The sequence below is a fragment of the Coturnix japonica genome, chromosome 1, assembly GCF_001577835.2.
Source record: "Coturnix japonica isolate 7356 chromosome 1, Coturnix japonica 2.1, whole genome shotgun sequence".
NCBI classification, from domain to species: domain Eukaryota; kingdom Metazoa; phylum Chordata; class Aves; order Galliformes; family Phasianidae; genus Coturnix; species Coturnix japonica.
Window position 1 is genome coordinate 27,592,337 of NC_029516.1, and position 22,169 is coordinate 27,614,505.

Sequence of the window (22,169 nt, forward strand, 5' to 3'; positions counted from 1 at the left end):
AGGAAAACAAGATCATATTCTTGAGAATTTTGTGTGGGTTTATATTTTCAATATTTAATTTATTTTTCAACTTCAACAACCTTCCCATATTTTTCATCTCACAGGACCTAAATACACACCCACGGCTCCTAGCACTGTCTTCTCTAGGCTGCCAAATTTCCACCTAGCTGACCCTTATTGACATGGTATATCTGTTAATAACAAGAGCATATCTGATGCAAACTGGTCTTAGCAAAACTCCATAGGTCTCAACAGGTCCTGATTCATTTTCTTTATTGTTTCCTGGAAGGATTCTGCTCTAGCCAGTTCCATGAAGTACTCTGTATCTCCAACTTGTCTTGAGGTTTTCAATTAGAGTCAAATTCTACATTATTTCATTTCTGGTGACAGCAAACAAATTGAAATCAGTGAATAGCCATGTGAACATCCACATGTCCCAGAATATTTTTTGTCATTATAAATAGATTTTGTATTTATCTATTTTATTGCCACCTGACTAAGCAAATTCTTTTGAAATCAGCATTACTGATGCTGGGGTAGTGACATATTAAAGACTGGAACACTGCCAATCTGGCCACTTCCAGCTGCCTGAAAGCCAAAATATTCATATGTAACATATGTTAATGTTTTATTTGCATTGGGAATAAAATAATAACATGCTGAAGAGTTTTTATATTTTGTGAACACCCTAGTAAGAACATAATGAAAAAGAAATGGAAAAGAAAAGGTTCTTTTCCCTGGCAACCAACACAAAAATAGGTTATAAGCAGAACTAGGGAGAACAGAGGATGGCCTACAGCAAAATTTGCAATGTAAAAAATATTTTTAATTCTCCACTGTTAAAATTACCAATATTATGCCTCCAATTTCTTTACTGTAGATTGCTACATACATAGTATAATATACCTTAATGAATAAGGATTTTCTTAAACATCTTCTTTTATAATTCCTTCCTCAGGCACACAGTAGGACCAAGATTGAGTTGCTTTACCATTAACTGGAACTCTCCTCAAATGCTGATACCTTGCCTCCAGATCTACAGTCTTCCAGTTGAGTTCCCTAATACATGACATCCAGAATAGTTAAAGGCATCCAGACTAGGAGGGAGCTGCGCTTTGATGCACAAGAAGTCTGACTGATGCATAATACACCAACTTCCTTAATTCTCCTTAGCTAATGTAGAACAAGAAATTCAAAGGACACTGCGAAGGAGGAAAGCAAAGCACTTTTAGAAGTCCAATTTCTTCAAGCTGAATTTTAATTTACACAGTACAACAGTCACACTGGAAGAGGGCTTCCCGCTCAGAGGGAAAACGCTACTGAAAAAAACAAATTACCTTCTGATGTAGGCATACAGTTCAGCCTACAAAATCTGTCCCCAAAAGTCCATAACAACTCTGTCACTGGAACAGACGTAAACCCAATATATTGCTGTAGTTTACAAGTAGTTCAAATATTTCTGTGGCTTTGCCATGAAAGACATACCAGAGACTGAGCAGCTAGAGCCAAGGGTCCTATCACACCACTAGAGCTTGGTGCTCCCTACCAAGTCAGGTTTTCCATTGTATTCAGCTGGCTTTGAGCTCAGCACAAGAAAGCACCCAAAGCATTCTTGGAGTGTCTCAGTGTTAACCTTCCTGAGATGTTAAGCTTCCTGGAGAAGAGAAGGCTCTGGAGAGATATGCAAGTATGTAAATGTTCTGTGGGAAGGAATGAAGAAGAGGGAGTCAGACTCTGCTCTGTAGCATACATTGATGGGACGAGATGCAATGAGCACAAAGTAAAACACATTAAATTCAACATGAACATAAGAAAACATTTTCTTAATGTGAGGATGACTGACCAGTGGCACACGTTTTCTAAAGAGGTTGCTGTTTCTGTCTGTGGAGGTACTCAATAAAACCCAGCTGGGCTCATGGCCTACAAGCATTCTGGTTCAGATGGCTGTGCTTGAGCCAGGGGTTGGACTGAGTAATCTTAGAAGGTCCCTTCCAACCTCAGTCTCCGAGATTCTGAGGTGCATAGGTCCAATAGTCTGAGACATGCTAGGTACACAGATGAAATATGCTTCAACCATATGCATTTTTGACTATACCTTTGTAAATTTAAAATACCTTTATTGACCTACATGAATGCAAATACATTCTCCCCTCAAAAATAATTTGTGCTATTTCTAAATAAATAAAAATACTACTGCCCTTCTGCAGAAAATAGAGTTGATGAAGTAATAGAATTGTAAACAAGTGGTATGGCATGATTCACTCACACAGTAGGATCTTGTATATGATACATTTTATATACCACTATAACATGATACTATCATTGTATGTAACTCAAAAGCCAGAGAAAAAAAAAAGTTGGTGCAAATCACTGCATAAAGCAGAGGCTGAAGAGATCATGTACTGCTAAAATGCTTAAAATGACACTCAGAAGTTCTGCATGCCGACTAAAACAGGTTATAATAAATGCATGGTTCTAGGAAACAACCCAGTGCCAGCCATCTTCCAGCCATCTTTTAGTACTACTCTGATGTTCAAGACCAGGTTGGACGGGGCCCTGGGCAACCTGATCTAGTAAAGGCGTATGTTTGGTGGCCCTGCTAGGCAGGGGGGTTGGAACTACATGATCCTTGAGGTCCCTTCCAACCCGGGTCATTCTGTGATTCTGTAATAGTCTAAACTTTGTTTTTTCACATTTGAAAACATTTATCTCAGAATAACAGAATTTATGTTTTATTTGCACTTGTGTCTTTAAAAAGCCACCTAAATATTTGTAATCAAATAAATAAAGGAAAATTATCAATCACAGCTTCACTTCTAAAAAAAGATTTAAGTTTACATGAGCTGTTTTGAGTGAACCAGGAAAGCTCCTTCCGTTTTCTCTACTCTAAATACCTGTTCTATCCCTCTGAGCCCTGGTTCCCCTGTAGCACTGACACATGTGCCATGCCCCAGTTGGCAGCTGGGCTCTGTTTTCCAGCCTGCCTGCTTCTCTGATTTACTGCAGGGATGAGATGGCCTGTTCAATAGGCACAGATGTAATGCAGCACACACGTGCTCACTAATACTGTCATTCAAACACACTGAGCCACAGGCTCTTCTCTATGCCACATTAAATATAAGCTCTTTTGGCGCATAGGTGTTGGAGGCATAGGTTTGGAGCTAAGCTGTCACTAATATAAGACACCTAAAACAAGATGGTGCCACTCCTTCAGCCCCCCCCCCCCCCCCCCCCCCCCCCCCCCCCCCCCCCTCCCCCATCCCCCAGAAGTGTCAGTATTGAGGAGAGATGAAACTTAGTGAGAAGCATAGCTACATGTCCACAAGACTACAATCCACCTGAAAAAACGTTAATAAATTGGCAAAGAGGCTTGATCAGCATTCCTTAATTTTCTAGGTACTAGTTTTGCTAGGTGATGGGAATTATTACTGTGCCAGATAAAAGTATAAAGATCTCTCTAGTATGGCTAATGAAAAGCAGCTCTTTTGTTAAAAATACACTGACTCCATTTAAAAAATACATATATATCACAGATACTGGAAGTCATGCCTTAGTTTTAATAAAGTATTAACTAATAAGAAAGTCACCATAAAAGAATGTGCTGACCAAGTATCAATTGTCTCAGCTACTAACACATTGGCAGTCCTTTTCCAATTCACTTATAATAATTGAAATTGTCCTTGTACATTTTAAGTCACATCCATAGTCTACAGCGATACTTCATAGGATCAGTAGGAGAGCTTAATCTCTCCTGTTTGTATCAGTACCTACCTCCACACAATGCATTTTTCTTTGCAGAGGAGAAAAGAATATAATGATCTCTTGTACGTACCTTCTCAGATAGGTTTAAAATTGCACTGAGGACAGAAAAGAAAGCTGCCTCTGCTTTCTGGCTCCAAATAATTTCCCGTAGGAAGCTCCTATTGATCTAAGACACATTCTCTGGTAGTTTGACCAAATTTTGTGTTAAATAGCTTGTCTATAGCTGAAACATAATCCAGCACATTGGCCAATTCATGTGTCTGGGAAGATCATAGCAGCTTCTATCCCATTAAGGTTCACAGAAAATACAGTGATAATTCAAATGCACTGTCATTCCTATTTACAGCAGCACTGACATTCACACAGAACAGAACAAGTTGTCTGAGTGTTCTCAACCAAAGATACAGAGTTTGGGTAGAAAATGTGGGTTTGTTATTTTTGTTTTAAAGACAGAACATTCCATTCCACTGTGGCATAGCTGTTATTCATTACAGTAACTAATGCAAAGACTAAACTCAGAACTCAAAGTTTTAACTTTCTAAAAGTTTATTTAACCTGATTTCCTTGCCTCCCTCACTAGTCCATGGAAAGAAGCATACACTTCTTGAAGGCAATTCATCCTACCTATTCCACGCATCTCTAAGCACCACATGCCCTCTGGATGTACCAGCCCCTTTCACTGGCTGTCAAGAGCTTACCTGGTGATGTCCATACTGGAGTAATAAATGAAACAAAGGAGGGAAATGAAAAAGTAGATAACAACTGACTTAAATACTAGTCCATAATCCTCCATGCAGTTCGAGTGTTAAAACAATTCATGACAGCACTTTGGCCAGTACCAGCCAGCACCCTTTGATGCAATGCCAGGCTACGTTTGGTGGCAGCAGATTTTCTGCTGGGAGGGAAGAGCAAGAGTGTATAGCCATGCGGGTGTGAGTCACAAGTGCCACCTAGTCCCAAGGCCACAGGACCATGACCTATTTTATTTAGTAGTACACGTAAAGCCACTTCAAACTGCGATCTCAAATTCAACATGCCTAAAGCCGCATTGAATTAATCCACACTGAATTACTCAAAACAAAAAGCTGTGGAGCCTGTTTGCTTATCACTGTGGAAGTATTAAGAATACTGTATTTCTACTTTTTGTGCCACATGTCACAACACCACACCCCACTCATCTCATTTTTGGTGGCTTGCTTAGCACACCTGCAGAAGAAAAAAAGAGGCACAACAAGGCTGCCCCAGCTACCACTGCCAGTCTAACCCTCCCCAGCAGGATGGCAGAAACAGCTCATTATCTATCATAAAGTACCACAAAGAACAGTAGGAAAACGCAGACAACCATTCACAATTCTGTCTTGTAACTAACACTAAACTCAGTGAAAGAATAGGGCATTGGACATCATTACTCAGTATTTACATTTGATTGTCCAATACTAAAGATAGCTGCTCCTTGAGCAGCAAATCCTAATTAGCTGCTTTCCAAATTATAAGACATCTGTGTTCAGATTCCATCACATGTCAGATGCAACATCACCTGAAACTGTTCTAACAAATGAGAACAAAAATGTTATTTTCAGAAACTATGCAGAAGCAAGCAGTCAGCTCTGACTCCCTGAGCAAGAGCCAAGGTCAATGTGAACTCTGATCACATGCAGCTCACACCCTGAGCTGAAGATACCAAGACAGCAGCATACAGCTGCACACTCACGTGAGCACAAGGACTACTCAGAATTTCCACCAAACTGTTCCAGAGAAAAAGTGAGAGTCCTATATCTACAGTGCCTCCAACTTAAACACAGTCTTTCATTGGAATTTATCTATCATCTTGTCAACACGACTCCAATCTACACTTGGTTTTTGTTACCAGGAACTGGACAAATAAAATGTTGTGGGGGTTTTGTTTCTTTTCTTTTTCTTTCTCCTTTTTAAGGCATTATATATAAATTAGATGAAAATAGGGACAGTTTTTCAAAAGCAGTTTTTGACCTAATCATTTGTCTGGTAGCTTGTCAAGGGAGTTGTATGTGGCATATTAGTTATCAATTGAATTACATGCTGGCAAAAGCAGCAACACTGGAAACTAAAGAGCTTTTTATATTGTTACAAACATTAAAATGGCAATACTGGATTACAATTTACAGTGTGCTGCACCAGAACTGTATCTCACTTGCAAGAAGTACTAATACTTAAAGACAAGGTCAGTGTCCATATGTCCATCCACATTTCTTGACCTTTGTCAAGGCTTCTAGTAAAAATAACAACTTCCTAAGATGCCTTGAGATGTGAGTGCTTCCCCATTAACAGTTGGATGGAGAATTCTCTACTAAATTCACAAACAGAACATTACAAAAACATACTTTTGTGGATCAGGTTTTCAAACACTTTCAGTATGGTCAAAGACTCAAACAGAGGCTTGAACTCCAAGCATTTCCCATCCCTGATTTATCAATTCCCTGAGCCTTCTAGAATGCATGGAAATTCTGTGTCGTTGGTTTAAAAAAAAAAAAAAGTATTTGAATTTTCATTTCCCCTCAATTAGAATTAATCTACTTGAGTAAGTTAATAAGATTTCATAAAATGGGATGGTTTGTGTAACTTCGAACACAATTAAATATTAATAAACTCCTATGGGAGCAAGATCAATGGAGTACAAAATGTCTTCCAGAATTTTATCTCAAAATGCAGCATTTTAACCAGCTACATATATGCCTATACTCTGCAAGAAGCTTCATACAGCAGTAGAAATGGTGAAACCACACAGAAAAATCTCAACTTTAACATTATAAAGAAATGCTCCTCAAGCATCTCGTGCTTGATTTCAAGAACGGTTTCTACCATAGACTAAAATAGCCATTGCATATGTTACACACACCCATAATCAACATGAAATATTATATGCAGCCCATCTAGATAGTGATTATCCTTAAATTCCACTTCTCTGACCCTATTTGTAATAAAACCAAAATACTATAAAACCAAAAGGTAATCATTCATATTAAATGAAAATATTAAACTACTTCTATCCAGTTTCCTATTTAATGCTGTCTGACCTTTTACAAAGAACCTTTCTAAGCAACTATTTTTTTCTGATCTGAGGGGTCTGGTGCAAGCTTTCTCTTCCCTTGGTTAAAGAACAAGAACCATAAATTTGAATCTCCATTTCTAGTACTACAACATATGGTTGAAAGTACAGTCTTCTTGAGATAGTGTTAGAAACACTGGCCCAAACTAATGCAAGGCAATACTGGAACTCTAGCCATTTACTCCACAAGAGATCATACAGGAAATCTGTGAAATGTTTCTTAAATATATATTTTTTTCTTTTAAAAAATATGTAAGAAATACCTGTTTTCAGGGTAAAAAAAAAAAAAAAAAAAAAAAAAAAAAAGAAAGAGGACATAAATAAAATAGCCACAATTGAAGCTGGTTATCAGTTTCCCAAAATACTTCAGGGAAGTCTAAATTCCTATATTCCTTAACCCAAATATTTCATTCACTGTCCAGTTCATTCAGTTATGTGTTTACATAAACATTCATTTTTCTTTGCAGATTACAAAATATTCATTAAAGAAATAAAACCAAAATAAAACCATAAAACTTACATTGACATTCTTTGCAGCACTTGCCATCAACATATGCCAGGGCAGAATTATGCGGACAGTCAGAGAGGGGGCAAATTAAAGCTTCACACTGCACAGTGCCATTCTAGAAGAATAAAAAGTGCTTAGCTGGTAGTTATATTTAGCAAAAAGAGAGATGTTCTCACACATAAGAACTTAAAATCTATTTTTAAATGCAATGAACTCTGAAAAAAAAAAGTCATTTTAGCATGGTTCTTTTAATAACAAGAAAGAAACTATAAGCTCAGAATATCTTGCATACAATCTTTCAGATGTGTGATGTGCTCTTTGAAATTATAATAATCTAAGTTTTTTTAAGAGGCAAACCTGTTTCAGGGCAAAACATTCTGCCAGTCAGCAGCAAACTGTCATATTAGTGTGAAATAGCAACCTCACAGAATAATACTGAGCCTTCCAATTTTTACATAAAAGACAATACACTTCTAAAAGGTAATAATTTCATAGCTGCAAGAAAGCCCAGAGATAAAACATGCAATGCATTTAACACAAATTCAAAGCATTTCAGGTAGCTATTGGCAAGATCTTTTACCATGGGTTAAATCTTACCTTCAATGACAAATTCCTAAAATCAAAATTATTATCACACCAGCAATATAAAGATCAAAGAAGATTAAGAAGAACCATTTAGCAAATTGTAGATAACAGCAAATCAATCTAAGGTGCAGCAATAGCTTTTTCACAAGTTACCAATGACCTTTGAATTAAGCATTTAATAAGTCCAAATTGAATTAATGAGTTTTAAAAGACTGGACAAGAGGGAAAAAGAAGTTGTGCCAGAAAGGTTCAGGTTGGATATTAGGAAAAAATTCTTCTCAGAAAGAGTGATCAGGTGCTGGAATGGGCTGCCCAGGGAGGTTGTGGATTCAGCGTCCCTGGAGGTGTTAAAAAAATGTTTAGATGTTGTATTAAGGGGCATGGTTTAGTGAGGAAAAATTGGTGGTAGGTGGATGGGTAATATAGGTGATCTTGGAGGTCTTTTCCAACCTCCATGATTCTATGATTCTATGAAATCTAGGAGAGCTAAACACATTATAGTACCCGAAATGCTAGGAAAATACATTTATTAATACTATTCCCTGGATTCAGAATGTTTTTTTTCTTGCATTTTGTTATTACTACCTAGCGCGTGTTTATAAGCATCCCTTACTCTTTTGCCCCAGTAAAAACGTAATCAGAGAAAACAACAGAGTTTTTGCATCTTCTTTCAAAGTGTAGCCATACCATGCAAGTGCAGTTCTTACAACCATCTGTCCAGGATTCAAATTCTCTGTACGTCATGCCTTTCATTGTGCAGGTCCTTTCACAGTAGCACTGATCCAACTTGTTCATCCTCTGCTCCGCTTGCGACAACTGTATTTATGGTTCACAAAAAGGTTGGAATTCATAAGTGGCTTCTATGTTAGCGTAAACATGATTGAAACTGCCCCCCTTACTGTCAAACATGCATTCAAACATAATAAAATGACTGTTGTCAAATACAAGATGACTAAATCATAAATCATTCAGAGATGGATTCTAAGATGTAAGTCACAATTCATTTCATCTTCTGCTTATAACATTAGAGGCATCATGAAACAAAGTGAATAGATGACAATGTGTATGTCTCCAGATTTCTCATTTTCATATGTGTGAACTGAGTAAGAATCTTGCTCTACATAAACTATCTGCAGATACTGGGTTATGTATGGAAAAGACCTGAATCCGAGTAAAGGCTAGATTGGATGTAACACTCCAAATCAACATGTTAATTAGCCAGGTAGCAGCATTTCCACAGATATCTAAAAACCTGACTTTTAAGAACAGAAGAGTAGTGTATATTTACTGGCAGATATCAATGTTTTTAGCATGATCTTTTGAAAAAGAAAGAGAAAGAAAGAAGAAAAACAAAAACAAAAACAAAAAGCACTACTTAGGGTTCTCAGTTCCCTGTCTTGCATATATTTTGTCTGAGCACTCCCTTGTCAGCTCAGATTTAGGAAAGTCTTGGACCTATAAATCTTGCTGCAATAAGCACTATAAGCACAGTAACCTATTTCAGTCCAGTTTCATTGACTTGGTAGGCTGATAGATAGAGCTTGAATATTTATGAGCCATTTTCTAGTTTGAGGTTTGGATTCTGCTTGCTATTGAAAAATATAATTCTATTAAAAATATTATTTATTTAATAAAAAGCTCTCTGAACAGAGAATTTGTATGGATAGATAGTAGACACAGATATCTAAATACAAACATATATAAACATACAGAGATGTTCTGCACACACCCACGTGCACAACCAAACAGATGCACAAATCATCTGAAAAGACATCAGCTAAATTATGGTCCTCTATTCTTCCAGGTCATGCCTTCCTGAAAACATTACCTTGGCCGATGTTTTGGCTAAAATATCTTGCAGTTCCATAATTTTCTGCACAAGTCCATGGAAGTCATTACAAGTTGGGCATGCTGGAATAACAAAATATACATACTAGTAACAAAATCTTATGTACAATAGGTTCAGTCATGTCAATGCTGACAGGCAATATACTAAAAGTTAAAGTTTTAAGAAAGCTTGAGGTCAAAAAGTAGGCAGAAAGCACACCTTTCATTTTATGGTATAAGAATTAATAGACTTACTCCGATTAAGATCTGGACATTGAGAAATAAATCCTTGAGGCATGACAAGTAATTGCACATCTTGCATTATGCCCTGTGTGCACATGAAGAGAAAAAAAAATATGAAAGGATGTATTAATTTTACCTGTCAAAATTATGTTTGTCATTCACCATGTAAAACATTAAAGCCCACACAGAAAAACTTACTGATAAAAACAGTATTTATGAATACACAGCTTCTTTTCTGTACCCAATGTAGAGATAGAAGAATAGAGAAAGTGAAATACTTAGAAGTACATGTACAGGCATACTGAGTTATTTTAAAAGATTTTAAATATTAGATGTCGAGAAGCAATTATGTGGCAAGAGTTTGGTTGTTTTTAATTCATTGCTATTTTTAGATAGCCACTGCAGAAAAAGCTTAAAAATAACCTTTAGAAGTAATTTGAAAAGCAGATGCAGTTTTAGTTACTTTCAAACACTCTCTTAAATGAAATTCATTTTTTTTCACTAGGCTACAAGTGTCAGATAGAAGGGCAGATGATTAAAGAAATCTGAGTCAGGAAAAACACACTCACTCAAACCCTTTATGATTTTGGTTTGGGTCCTTTCATGAAGCATGCCCTGTGCCAAGAAATTGCATATCTCTTACACAACTGTAGAGCTGCATGTTGGCAAGAACGTGGGAAAACAGGAACCTTAGTATGAAATTGAAATATGCCATCTGGAAATGCTCCATTTCATCCAGAAGAGATCACACGCTTTTGGGCAGAATTTACATGCACCCTTAGTCATTAAGATATAATTAGCAGCCACTTTGCTGCTTTCCAAAAGCAAAGGCCAAATAGCCATCCTATCATGCACACTCCAGATGTCACTTTCATCCAGGATTCTCTCCCTGTATCTCCAAAACTCCTTCTTAGAAGGAAAAGCAATAACAAAACAATGTAAGTTAAATGCAAAAGATAAGGCATTCCATACAGATGTTGCAAAATCACAGCAAAAGAGTTCTGACTTCAAATCAATGACTCAGGGTGACCTACATGACCTATGGAGATGTCAGTGAGGGGCAACCCAAAAGGTACATAAGTGTACTGTGGCAGATGACTTTCTCCCTTAATATGTTTTCTAGCATTTAGGACAACTGGATGCTTGCCCATGCTGTGCAAGGAGCTGCGCTGATTACTGACAGTGGAAAACTAAGGATGCCAGAGATAGGACTCCACATCATGACCTCCCACAGCATGTGTTCTGGAAGGCAAGAACAAAGTCCTCTTTGAACAGCACACTGAAAAGCTGACCATATTCAATTCTCCTCCCTTTCTTGGTGTCATTAAGCTTAAATTCATGCCTACTTGGGGTACAGGATTTCCATGAAAGAGAAGAATTGCAGGGTCCAACCCATTCAGATTGATGAGAGCTTAAAGCTTATATTTCACTGAGCATTTGGGCAAGCTCTCAAATCACTTAGCTAATAACCAAAAAAAACCCCAGCTCCTCCAGCTATTTGAGGAGCTTTATTCATCACATAGCAGCTGTGATGCTAGCCGGACCTTGCCACTTGACAGGAATTCAGGTTACTTCTTATCTCCTCAGAGTAACAAGCAGGAAGCCTCCTGGGCTGCCAAACCATAGTGCCCGACTGTAAATCAGTGGCCACGTGCAGGTTCCAAAAAAACAAAAATCCTGCTGGCTCAAATTAAACCATTTCTGGATGTTAAGTGAGAGAGACTTTATACAATACAGAAATTACATAGCCAGACTTAAGACCTTATAATGAAACAGGCACACAAATGTTCTGGTGTGAAAATGCCTACCAACACATTGTTTTAGTGGAGCAATTTCAGTTCCAAAATCAAATATAGACAAATAAAATCATTTCAATAAATGACTAATGGTTTTGAGTACTTTGGTCCCTCTGGACAAGCCATTTAAGACCCACTAAAAGCATCCTGATTTTCTGAAACAACTGAGCAAATAGATCACAGCAAACCCAATAAGTGGAAGTTTGAGTGCTTAAAATTACTGTCATTCTACGTTGTTCCATTGCTTTTACACAGGAGAAGATGGAGACCCCCTGCCTCACTACAAACTCTTTTTGGGGAGTTTTAGGGATCAGTAAGGTCTCCCCTGAGCCTTTTCCTCTGCAGACTAAATGATCCCAGCTCTGCCAGCCACTCCACATAAGACACCTCCTCCAGACCCTTCAAAGATCTGTTGCCTTTCTCTGGATACACTCCAGGGCCTCAATCACTTTCTTGTAGTGAGGGCACATGTAGGTTCTCCAAAACACTAAGACTGTCACCTTCAGACTCATATTGGTTCAACCGATTCTGACCAACTTGTATAGCATTTTCTTTCTGTTTCTGTGTGGGAAACACCTGTGGGACACACCTGGCTCAAACTTTGTAACATTGCAACATTATCACCATAGTTTACAATGCACTGCACAGCCAGTTCATGTGGATAAGCTCATCAAAGCGCTCTTCATGTCATGATGAGGTAGCTGGGAATGACGTCCAGAATGTGGATTGTCATGCATGTCACTGTTGCCAGTGCTGAAACACACCACCCACTGCCTCACTGTGCTTATGTCCACTGGTTGGTCTCCATAAACATTCAGCAAATTTTGATAAATGTCAAAGGTTGCAATTTTTTCCGCTTGGAGGAATTTTGTTCTTCATATCTTTACCCCACACGCACTCCCATATCAGATACCATTTTGTCAGACTGCCCCTCTACTGCCAGCTGTTGCACAGCAACAAAATGTAACAATACATTGGTGGAAAGGTTCTGCCTCTACCACCGTACCACCAACATCTGCCTCTGATACTGTGGACCAAAGTAATAAAAATAGGAAGCATAATTTTTGGAGCCACCTTCATGTATTTGTGTATCTTATTGTATGTTCATATAAAAGCAGAAACAGTAAGCAAAAAGCATGTTGAAATATTTTCCTCTACAGTAATGAGTTCCTTACACTAAAGTGTTCTGTGACAGGAAGTACACATCTAGCAATTAAACAGACATCAATATAAATACTTATTTCCTGGAATTGCGTTTCTCTTGGTCATTTACCTTTCTCTGTCTTAAATCACTTTCGAACACATCATAGCACTAAGAAATGGTATGACTGCAGAATCACAGAATGGCTGAGGTTGGAAGGAACTTCCTGAGATCACCTACTCCAACCCTCTGCTCAAGCACAGCCACCTAGAGCAGGTTTCCCAGGAACATGTGCTAACAGCTGTTGAATATCTCCACTGTGGTCTGACAACCTCCACAGTAAAAGTATTTTCCTATGTTCCCATTGAATTTCAAGTTTTTTAGTCATAGTCATACTCATATTCCATCTACATACACACATGCCAGTAAGTTGAGTAAACTCAGCTGAACAGAACTACAAGTCTCACCTGACAGACCCTTCATATCATGGAATATTGACACTATTTAAACAGCTTAAAGGAAGAGTAAACTGCATTCACTTTCATCTAAGTTCACAGTTTTCTACTTGGGAAATGCATACCTTAAAATAACCATGTGCATTATTCCTCTGTCCTAGCCAAAAGGTTGTACCCAAAGGTAAGTCCATGAAGGGCTTCTCCACAACTCTTTCATAGATTCTGAAAGGCAAGAAAAAAGTATGTACCAGGTTGATAACTTTCCATTTTCTGAGAACTGAAATATTCCAGAAGTGACAACTTACTACAGAACAAAACTCTTTACTTACTTATTGCAGTCCACATGCAAAATCAAGTGAGAGGCACTGATTGCTAAGGAAAGCCTGTGCCACTTATCATCTGCCAGGATGTATGGGAACACTTCTGTGTGGGAGCGATGACTGCCTGTACGATAATGCAACCTGATTTCATTTCGATGACCGCTGCTTTCCAATTCCAGATACCTGTACCATAAATGCATCACCATGTCATCAACCATTCTTATCAGCACAGCAAAATTTTACATCACATAACTTCTCATTACCATGCAGGAACTTTTTAAAAGAGGGGGGAAGACAGAAGGGATGCAAAGATCAAAGCAGATTTTTTACATAATGGAAAGTTCTACCTTTCATGTAAGAACACAAGGACCAAGCTAAAGATTTTTTCTTCTAGCAACAGTACTTCACAAAATATGATCTCACTGGAAACATAATTAGCCTATTATGAATAATTGCATTATATCCTCAAAGCACAGTATGGATACTCTAAAGGCATTAATGCTCTATAAACACCACCAAGGGAAGTAAGTAAGAACTGAGACAGGGCACTGCCTAATTTTCTTTTGGATATGCAGTTTACATCTCTTTATTTTTCATAATGAAATTTCTCAAAAGAAATTCAAAGTCAAGAAATACTAATTCTTAATACTTTATGTGTATACACATAAACTGTTAAATGCATATGTGGTTGTGTTATGTATATATATATATACACATGCATTTATATGAATGTATGTGTATGTAAACATATGTTTATACTGAGTTAAAAAAAGGTATTGCAGTTACCCCAGGATGGATGCATCATACAACAGGTTTGCAGACTGAGGGTGTAGGCTTGGCTGGTTAAATGGTTGCAGATAATTTAAAAAGCACTTTATAACCAAACTTGCTGCATTCTAAAGCAAACCTATTTCTTGCATATTGAACCTCTTCCAGGAAGAAATTTAGCAAACTATTTCTCTTCCAAATGTTAAGTTTCTCATTTTAAAGTCCTCCCCTGACATGATTTTAAAACAGTAGGAAAAAAGAAAAACAGAAAGGAAGATTCTCTAATAATCATACACAACCTACATATCAAGAGTAAGGAAGATAACAGTATGTAGAGAAAGACTGAAAAACTAGGAGGATGGGCAACATATTTTTATATATTTTTGCTGTTACATTCACAGTCAGGCATGGCAGTGCTTTGTAAATCTGTGTGTGCATGTGTATTAGGGTGATGTATTTTCTTTCAATAGGACATCCATATTAAAGAACAGACAAGAAAATGATTACAGTTTTCAAAAGGGAAGATGAGGAGACCAAATCAAAACCATCTTGTATAGTTATTATCCCTAGGAGGATGGGCTCGCTGCACATCTCTTCTTCCTTCAGGATTTTTCACAGTGAAATATGCCTAGCAACAGCACAAAAACAATTATCCTTTTGCAGAACTGGCAAAGGCCAATTTCTTCTTCCTCCCCAATATTAACAAAGCAGTTAAGTAAAGTCAGCAGTAAATTTTATAATCTGCGATCATTTGCCTACTCGTGGCCCAAAAATAGTTTCTGCACTGGCAAGAAGTTTGAACTAATTGAAGGCTTGGCTGGCAAAAAAAATGGGCAATAGTGGCAGAGCATCAGTCAACTTAATAACCTCCTTCATAACTCAAGCGTCAAGGATAAAAATAAGGTCATGCTCAATCTAACAAAGAAGGGGAACATTATGGAACAGGACTCCTCCAGCAACTTATAAATGAGTCCACCCACTTGCAAATATAATTTGGAAAAAGGAAGTCATGAATGTGTTGAAACATTATCTAACAATCCAGCCAACAGATAACTCAAACACTCTCTTCAAAGTCAATGGCAGAACTGATCCCAACACAGAGATGCAGCAGGCAGGCAAGAAACAAAGCAGAATACAGTCAGTTTGGAAGGTACAGAATGAACACTTGTGTTGCCCCTTATGCTGGTGACATTCTAAGATGCCCGAGAATACAAAGCCCATAAATATACAAATTCCCGAAATAAAAAAAGACATTCTGTAAAATTTCAGAAATAAAGAACTGCTGAGAGATAATGCTGACGTTCTATGATGCTGTGATAAGCAAATGGAACTTCCTGTACAAAGCTGCACAAAGGACACTTGTGGCTTAGATTAAACTGTGATTAACTCACTGCTTTGAGATGCACATCAATCTCTTGTTATTCCATTTGGTAAACTGTAACAATTGCCCTTACTTTATGAAGGTGTGATGATTGTTTGAGGAAATATGTATCAAAATTTTAAAAAAACAATGAATAGCCATTAGGAGAATTCTAATTTATCATTGATTGATATATTGTAGAGGTAGCAGGAAAAAAGAAGTAGAAAAGCAAATACAGTGACAGCCAAAACAATATTCCCTTCAGCCTGAACTAACACTGAGACACAGAAACACAGAGAACTGCGTATGAATCATTTCACTTCAGTTTTTTACAAAATACTGTGCTTGATATTCCACCTTCCTCTATTTGTTTAACTGCTGGGACTTAAACAGATCTGGCTCCATTTAACAAACTTCAGAAGACAGAAACAGCCTCAGGTCTAGCAAGACAGCCTGGGTGGGAAAGCCAAGGCTGCCAGAGGCAAAGCTTTTCTTGCTTCTGTGAGACTGCAACACGCCTGGATGTGCATCTTCCAAGGGTTTGGAATAGCTGCTAAAAAGTAAGCTATGCATAAGCAAACAGCTCTGAATGTTAAAAACTTGTTTATAATGAGAAATATATTCCAGACTTTTCTGTATTCTCAGAATTACTACTCTATCGAGAAATAAAAGAGAGTGATCTTGTTTCCTAAAGGACTTACTTCCCAGTGAAACAACAACTGCACCACAATGCAGGCTTTTCCTGAGAACCTCATTACTGAAGTTTCCAAGGAACCTCATCAGCTGAATGACTGCTTTCTTGCCTACACCATCCCAGTTCAGTCCACTCATCTAGGTACCATCAGCCAAGAAATTCTGTATAGTAATGTCACTGCTGATTCTCCCAGCAGCTCCCAGCTGTTCTTCTATACTGGGAAGGTGAATGGCTATCTGAGTAAAAGATAAACCACAAGGAAAACCTCTTTTCTCAGAGGGTGGTGACGCACTGGAACAGGCTGCCCAGGGAGGCTGTGGATGCCCCATCCCTGGAGGCATTCATGACCAGGTTGGATGGGACCCTGGGCATTCTGTGCCTATGACAGGGGGTTGGAACTGGATGGGCTTTAAGACCCCTTCTAACCCAAACCATTCAATGATTCTATGCTAAATAGTATGACAGGAGAACCTGCTTCTCCCTTCTCTAAAGCCCATGATCCCTGTCACTGTTTAATCTATATCAGCCTATTTGATATTAACCCTCTAAAACCCACACATACTTTGTGACAAACAGAAGTATCTTATCAGGTTTGATTATTAGGGCTATAATGTTTGACATTTGAAGAATAAAACGTTAATGTGAAAGGTTGTTACAGCTCAGCAGTGCACTCTGTGCTTTCACAATCATTTCAAAGGCAACAGCCAAGGCCACAATAAGACTGGCCAGTCTGACTAGAGACCAGCCAGAGAGCAATTCCTACAGTGCTGACTCAGAGGAAGAAATTTGTATCAATTGCCACAGAGAAAGCTGAGAAAGGAAACAGCAATAATTCCTCTGCTACCCTGCACTGATCTGTTATAATCACTGTGTGCAGATCCCAGCACCACAGCTCAGTTGCAGATCTGTAGTGCCCCAGGGCACGAGGTCAGCACTGGACATGCTCTTCATGCTCCCAGATGCACATGGAGACTGCAGAAGTTCAAATTAGGATGTGCAGACAAATCCTAGAGATGTGGGATGCAAAACAACTGGGGGCATGGTGTATGTAGTAGCAGTCCTTCAGAAGAGGGAGGTATGGCCCTTCAGTGTTAGTAACCCCAGCTCTCTGATAGCTTATCCGCTCATTTGACGTCCCAGCTCACACAGCACATGCATACTGCAGCTGCTCACTCTTACTCCAGGCAACTAATAAAAATCAGTTTCAGTTTAGAGCACACAGACAAGCATTTTAAAAGCTAAAAGATATAATGTCTGAATTTATTACATAGTGTGGTTTGTTTTTTTTTAACAACTTTTACTACTCTCAGTTATAGATACTGTGTAGAAACAAGTTTTCATGGCTTTTTGATTTATGCTAAAAAGAAAAGGAAAACTAATAAAACTACAGAGGAATGTATATGTAAGAAAAAATAAATCCTTCTCTCTGTTACTCAGGAAAATCATAAAATCATGATACAAAGGTTCTGGCACTGTCTGTGAAGGAGCTAACTGCAGACAGAAGCAGACCAAGGAGGATCCTAACTATTATGCTGAACAGACAACAGTAAGTCATGCCATAGAACTGCATGACAACATCCCTTGAGAATGGGGTTCTGAAAGGCAAATCAATCCAGGAAGGTTGGGCCTTCATCAAAAACAAAATCTTAGGCAGTGTTCTCACAAAGTTGAAGCAAGAATCTGGAGCTGAGGTTGCATTGGTCTCCCCAGAGGACTCTGAGAGGAGATAATCTCCCAGAAATTGCTGATTTGAAACTGCAAAAAAATTAAGGCCTGGTACTACAACTCATTGTTCATGCTGTCCCAGTTTGAGCTGTGAGTGTGAATCAAACTAAATTCCAAAACAATAAATACTTTTTTATTTTAAATAGAATTATTGCTCTCACTCCTCCCATCGATCTCACTAAACCCACTTATAAGTATATTTCTTCCCACCTTGCTTTCACTATCACACATCTCTGTTAACATCTACTTTGTCCTTATGAAGCTTCCTATTCTATCAAATATCAATGAAGGAAGAAACTTTCTCAGAACACACACAAAAGCAATGGAATAAATGATACCTCTCACTCTTTCTCTTCACAGACAAGAAGGCTGCAAAAACAACAAATCTTCTGATAAACCTACTGATATGTACTAATAAAAGTATATGTATTCAACCTAGCTCCTCTCCTTTCCCTCTCTGACAGAATACAGATTTCTTTGAATTTCTCTAAACAAATACATATCAAACAACAGCAAAGAATAGTGATATCTGTCAAAACTCACATTTCAACACTTTCAGTTGTGTTTATCAGTAGATAAGTAAAAACAAATCTTTAATCTCTTATTCAAGTAGACCTGCCTCCAGTCTGAATTCACACTACAGAATCCAGGCTCATAGGAGCTTACAGTAACAATTTTTCCACCAAATGACACCGAGTTATCTGGCACTGCAATGATTTACATCAGCAGACCAACTGATCTCACTTGACATAATAAAGGTTACAGGAAGGTGTGTTTTAAGGTAGCTGCATTCATTAATGACAAGAATTTATATTCGATTTGGAACATTCTTCTTTTCTTTTTTCTTTTTTTGACAGGAAGTATAAGCTATACTGAAGAAAAAACAAGCAACAGTGACAAGGCATCAGTCAACAAGCACTTAAAGAAACAGCACTCACAGTGCTGTGAGGAGAATAAACGCAGTGTAACACAGAACTACAGCTTTACAAGTACCTCCATCCAACCATACATTCAAGGATATAAATTAAATTCACAAACACAAAGAACATGGAATCTTTCTCTTTTGGGTAGAGGAAAGAGCCTGGCCAAAGCGTCACTAACTACATAAGGAACCTTATGTACAACTTTTAGGATCTTCTTGAGAACTATAATACAAAAGAATGAGAGAAAATATCAGTTTTTGAAACCTTTGATGAAACACACAAACTTCAGCATAAGAAAAATGTCTGACTGCAGAAAAGTTTAAAATGGCTAGAGGAAGTCAGCTCAAAAGAGATTGACTGTTACAAACAAGTTGTAAAGGGATCATGATTAATATCAGAATAGTAAGAAACAGAGATTTGCTCTTTGTAAGAAACAAAGATTTACCACCAAAAAATAAAACAAAACCCAGAATATTACAACTGTCCATGCATACAGCAAAGCCCATGCATCAGCAGAATGGTTTAAAAAGATGGAACCAACTAGCACTTCTTTTTGGCATACGGAACAGCTGCATACAGCTTAACATTTAAAAATTAATCCCATGTTATTCTTACCTAACAGGTACATTAGTGATGGGAGAGGAAAAATATCCCTCAAATAAAACTGATGTAACTCTACTCTGTTCGTTTAAGAAGTAAACATTGAAAGCTTTTCTCAGGGTGATATGTTTGCAGCAAAACTTGTAATGCCAGAAAGAGGAGTCTTAGTACTTCAGTCCAGAAGTAGAGACACTCACACATCAAAACCATACAACTATTTTAATGAGGTAGTCAAAAGATGCAGCAAAATTCGTGTATCGAGAGTTTTCACCTCTAGCAACCTGTGTAACAGAGAAACTGCATCAGATAATTTCCTCCTAGATACTGATGAGGTCTCACACTACTGTACAGTGCAGCATATTTGAGAGCAGATAATCAGAAAACTTGAGTAGTGGTGAAAGTAACAACCATATAAGGCAGAAACTGAATAAATTATTAGAGAAATACAATGAAGTCTAGGAAATGCCTGTCCACAATATTCTACTGATTTCGGTATTTTGCTTCAGGTTACAAAAGCAGTAACTGAACGAAAGAATGATTAAACTGCAATCCAATGATTTCATCATTTAAGGGCCCTAAAACAGAGAACTTGAAGAGATACAGATATAACATCAGTTGCATAAAGGCATCTAACCATGAAGGGACGGCTTTATTACACTGCTCTACTGTTGTCAGTTAAATGAAAATATACAACAGAATAGGGATGTCTAACATATATTAAAGCTCTGTTGCAGATAAAAGTTATCTCTGCCAGTTCTTTCATCATGAAGCACAGATGAATTCAGAAGCGAAGTTAGGAGGCTAATAGTGCTTAAAGTGAAGGCTGAGGATAAGCACAGAGCAATCGGTGTTTAACAGCACTTCCACACAGACTTAAGGAACCACTTCATTAACAGCACTCAAAATATTTGCCGTGTTTCTATAAAGTACAAACCATTTTAGACAGGGCAGTCTGTGCAGTCAAGGTGATCTTCTCGAGTTAATTAAACATTTCTAACTTCTCTCTTTCAGACATAAGCAATATACCGCTGTGCCCAGCAATTTGTCTTCAGCTGCCTGAAGCCCATCTGAACAATCACAGGTGTGCAATTTGGATTAACTGACAACACAATAATATCCTTGAAAAGATCATTTCCAATCTGTACCCCAAAAACCACCACCACCTGAACTCTTCCATTGCTCTGAACAGTGTGGGGGAAGGTAATCCCAGTAGAAGAATATAAGAAAATTTGAAAGGAAAACGTATAGATACAGTTTAAGAGTCATTCATTTTCTGAATCAGAAAAATTATCTCAAGTATGGCACTTTAAAGAAAAATATGAAATCTATATCATAACTTTAATTTATAACTGTTATTTAGCCTCAGCTGTTGCAAATTAGCTCTGAGGTGCCCAGACCCATGCAAAAAGAGGATGATTTTACTTTCAAAAATATGTGAAGTATATCCTGAACCACCAAAGAAACATGCCTTTTCCAATTTTTAAACATTTTGATTTTCTTTTCCCTAGAAATTAGAACTATGATGTGTTATGAAACCCATATAAAATAAAACAAGCAAATCAACTTGTCTGATGACTGACTATACTCATCAGTTATTGTTGCCTCCAGCTTTTCTCACCATCATTCCCTCAAGGCAGAAAAACAGGAGCCGGTACTTGTAAACGAAGAACATAGCCAGATATGACTGCCCTGCAACACAGGAGTTCAGTACCTGCCCAACTTTAGTGACTCCAGAGGAGCGACACAAAGCTGAAGCTGGTGCAATGGAGTCTATTAGCAGTCTTAAAATGACTGCTGTGACAGAGTTCATGAGAAATTGTTTAAAAATTGAAGGACTGTTGCAAAGAAGTCCCTGGACAGAAATGGGCAGTGTCAGAGAGATGGAAGTCTGGCACAGAAGAAGCAGTTATTTAATGTAAACTATATAAATGCTTCCTTTATCTCCCTGCAGAGAAGGACCTGGAGGTCCTGGCGGATGAAAAACCTAACATGAGCCAGCAACGTGCTTTTGCAACTCAGAAAGCAAATGGTATCCTGGGCTCCATCAGAAGAGGGGTGGCCAGCAGGGACAAGGAGGTGATTGTCCCTCTCTACTCTGCCCTCGTGAAGCCCCATCCAGAGTACTCTGTCCAGGTCTGGGGCCCCCAATACAAGAAAGACAAAAAGCTGTTGGAGAGGGTCCAGAGGAGGGCCACAAAGATGATCAGAGGGCTGGAGCACCATCCCTACAAAGACAGGCTGAGAGAGCCGGGCTTGTTCAGCCTAGCAAAGAGAAGGCTGTTGGATTTTCAGCCTTTCAGTACCTAAAGGGAGCGTATAAGCAGGAGTGGAGTCAACTCTTTGAAAGGGTAGATAACAGCAGGACAAAGGGAAATGG

At 38.2% G+C, this 22,169-nt stretch overlaps 1 protein-coding gene across 1 annotated transcript in view; it reads right to left on the minus strand.

The window, feature by feature from the left end:
* The window catches only part of NELL2 (neural EGFL like 2), a 139,831-nt gene that overhangs the window by 90,658 nt on the left and 27,004 nt on the right, over positions 1 to 22,169 (minus strand). The window contains exons 4-9 of the mRNA XM_015854888.2: positions 13,732 to 13,905; positions 13,528 to 13,624; positions 10,023 to 10,095; positions 9,769 to 9,851; positions 8,628 to 8,756; positions 7,368 to 7,470 (exon numbers count right to left, since the gene is read on the minus strand). Of these exons, the coding sequence (XP_015710374.1) occupies positions 7,368 to 7,470; positions 8,628 to 8,756; positions 9,769 to 9,851; positions 10,023 to 10,095; positions 13,528 to 13,624; positions 13,732 to 13,905 (659 nt within the window). The remainder of the gene's footprint in view (positions 1 to 7,367; positions 7,471 to 8,627; positions 8,757 to 9,768; positions 9,852 to 10,022; positions 10,096 to 13,527; positions 13,625 to 13,731; positions 13,906 to 22,169) is intronic.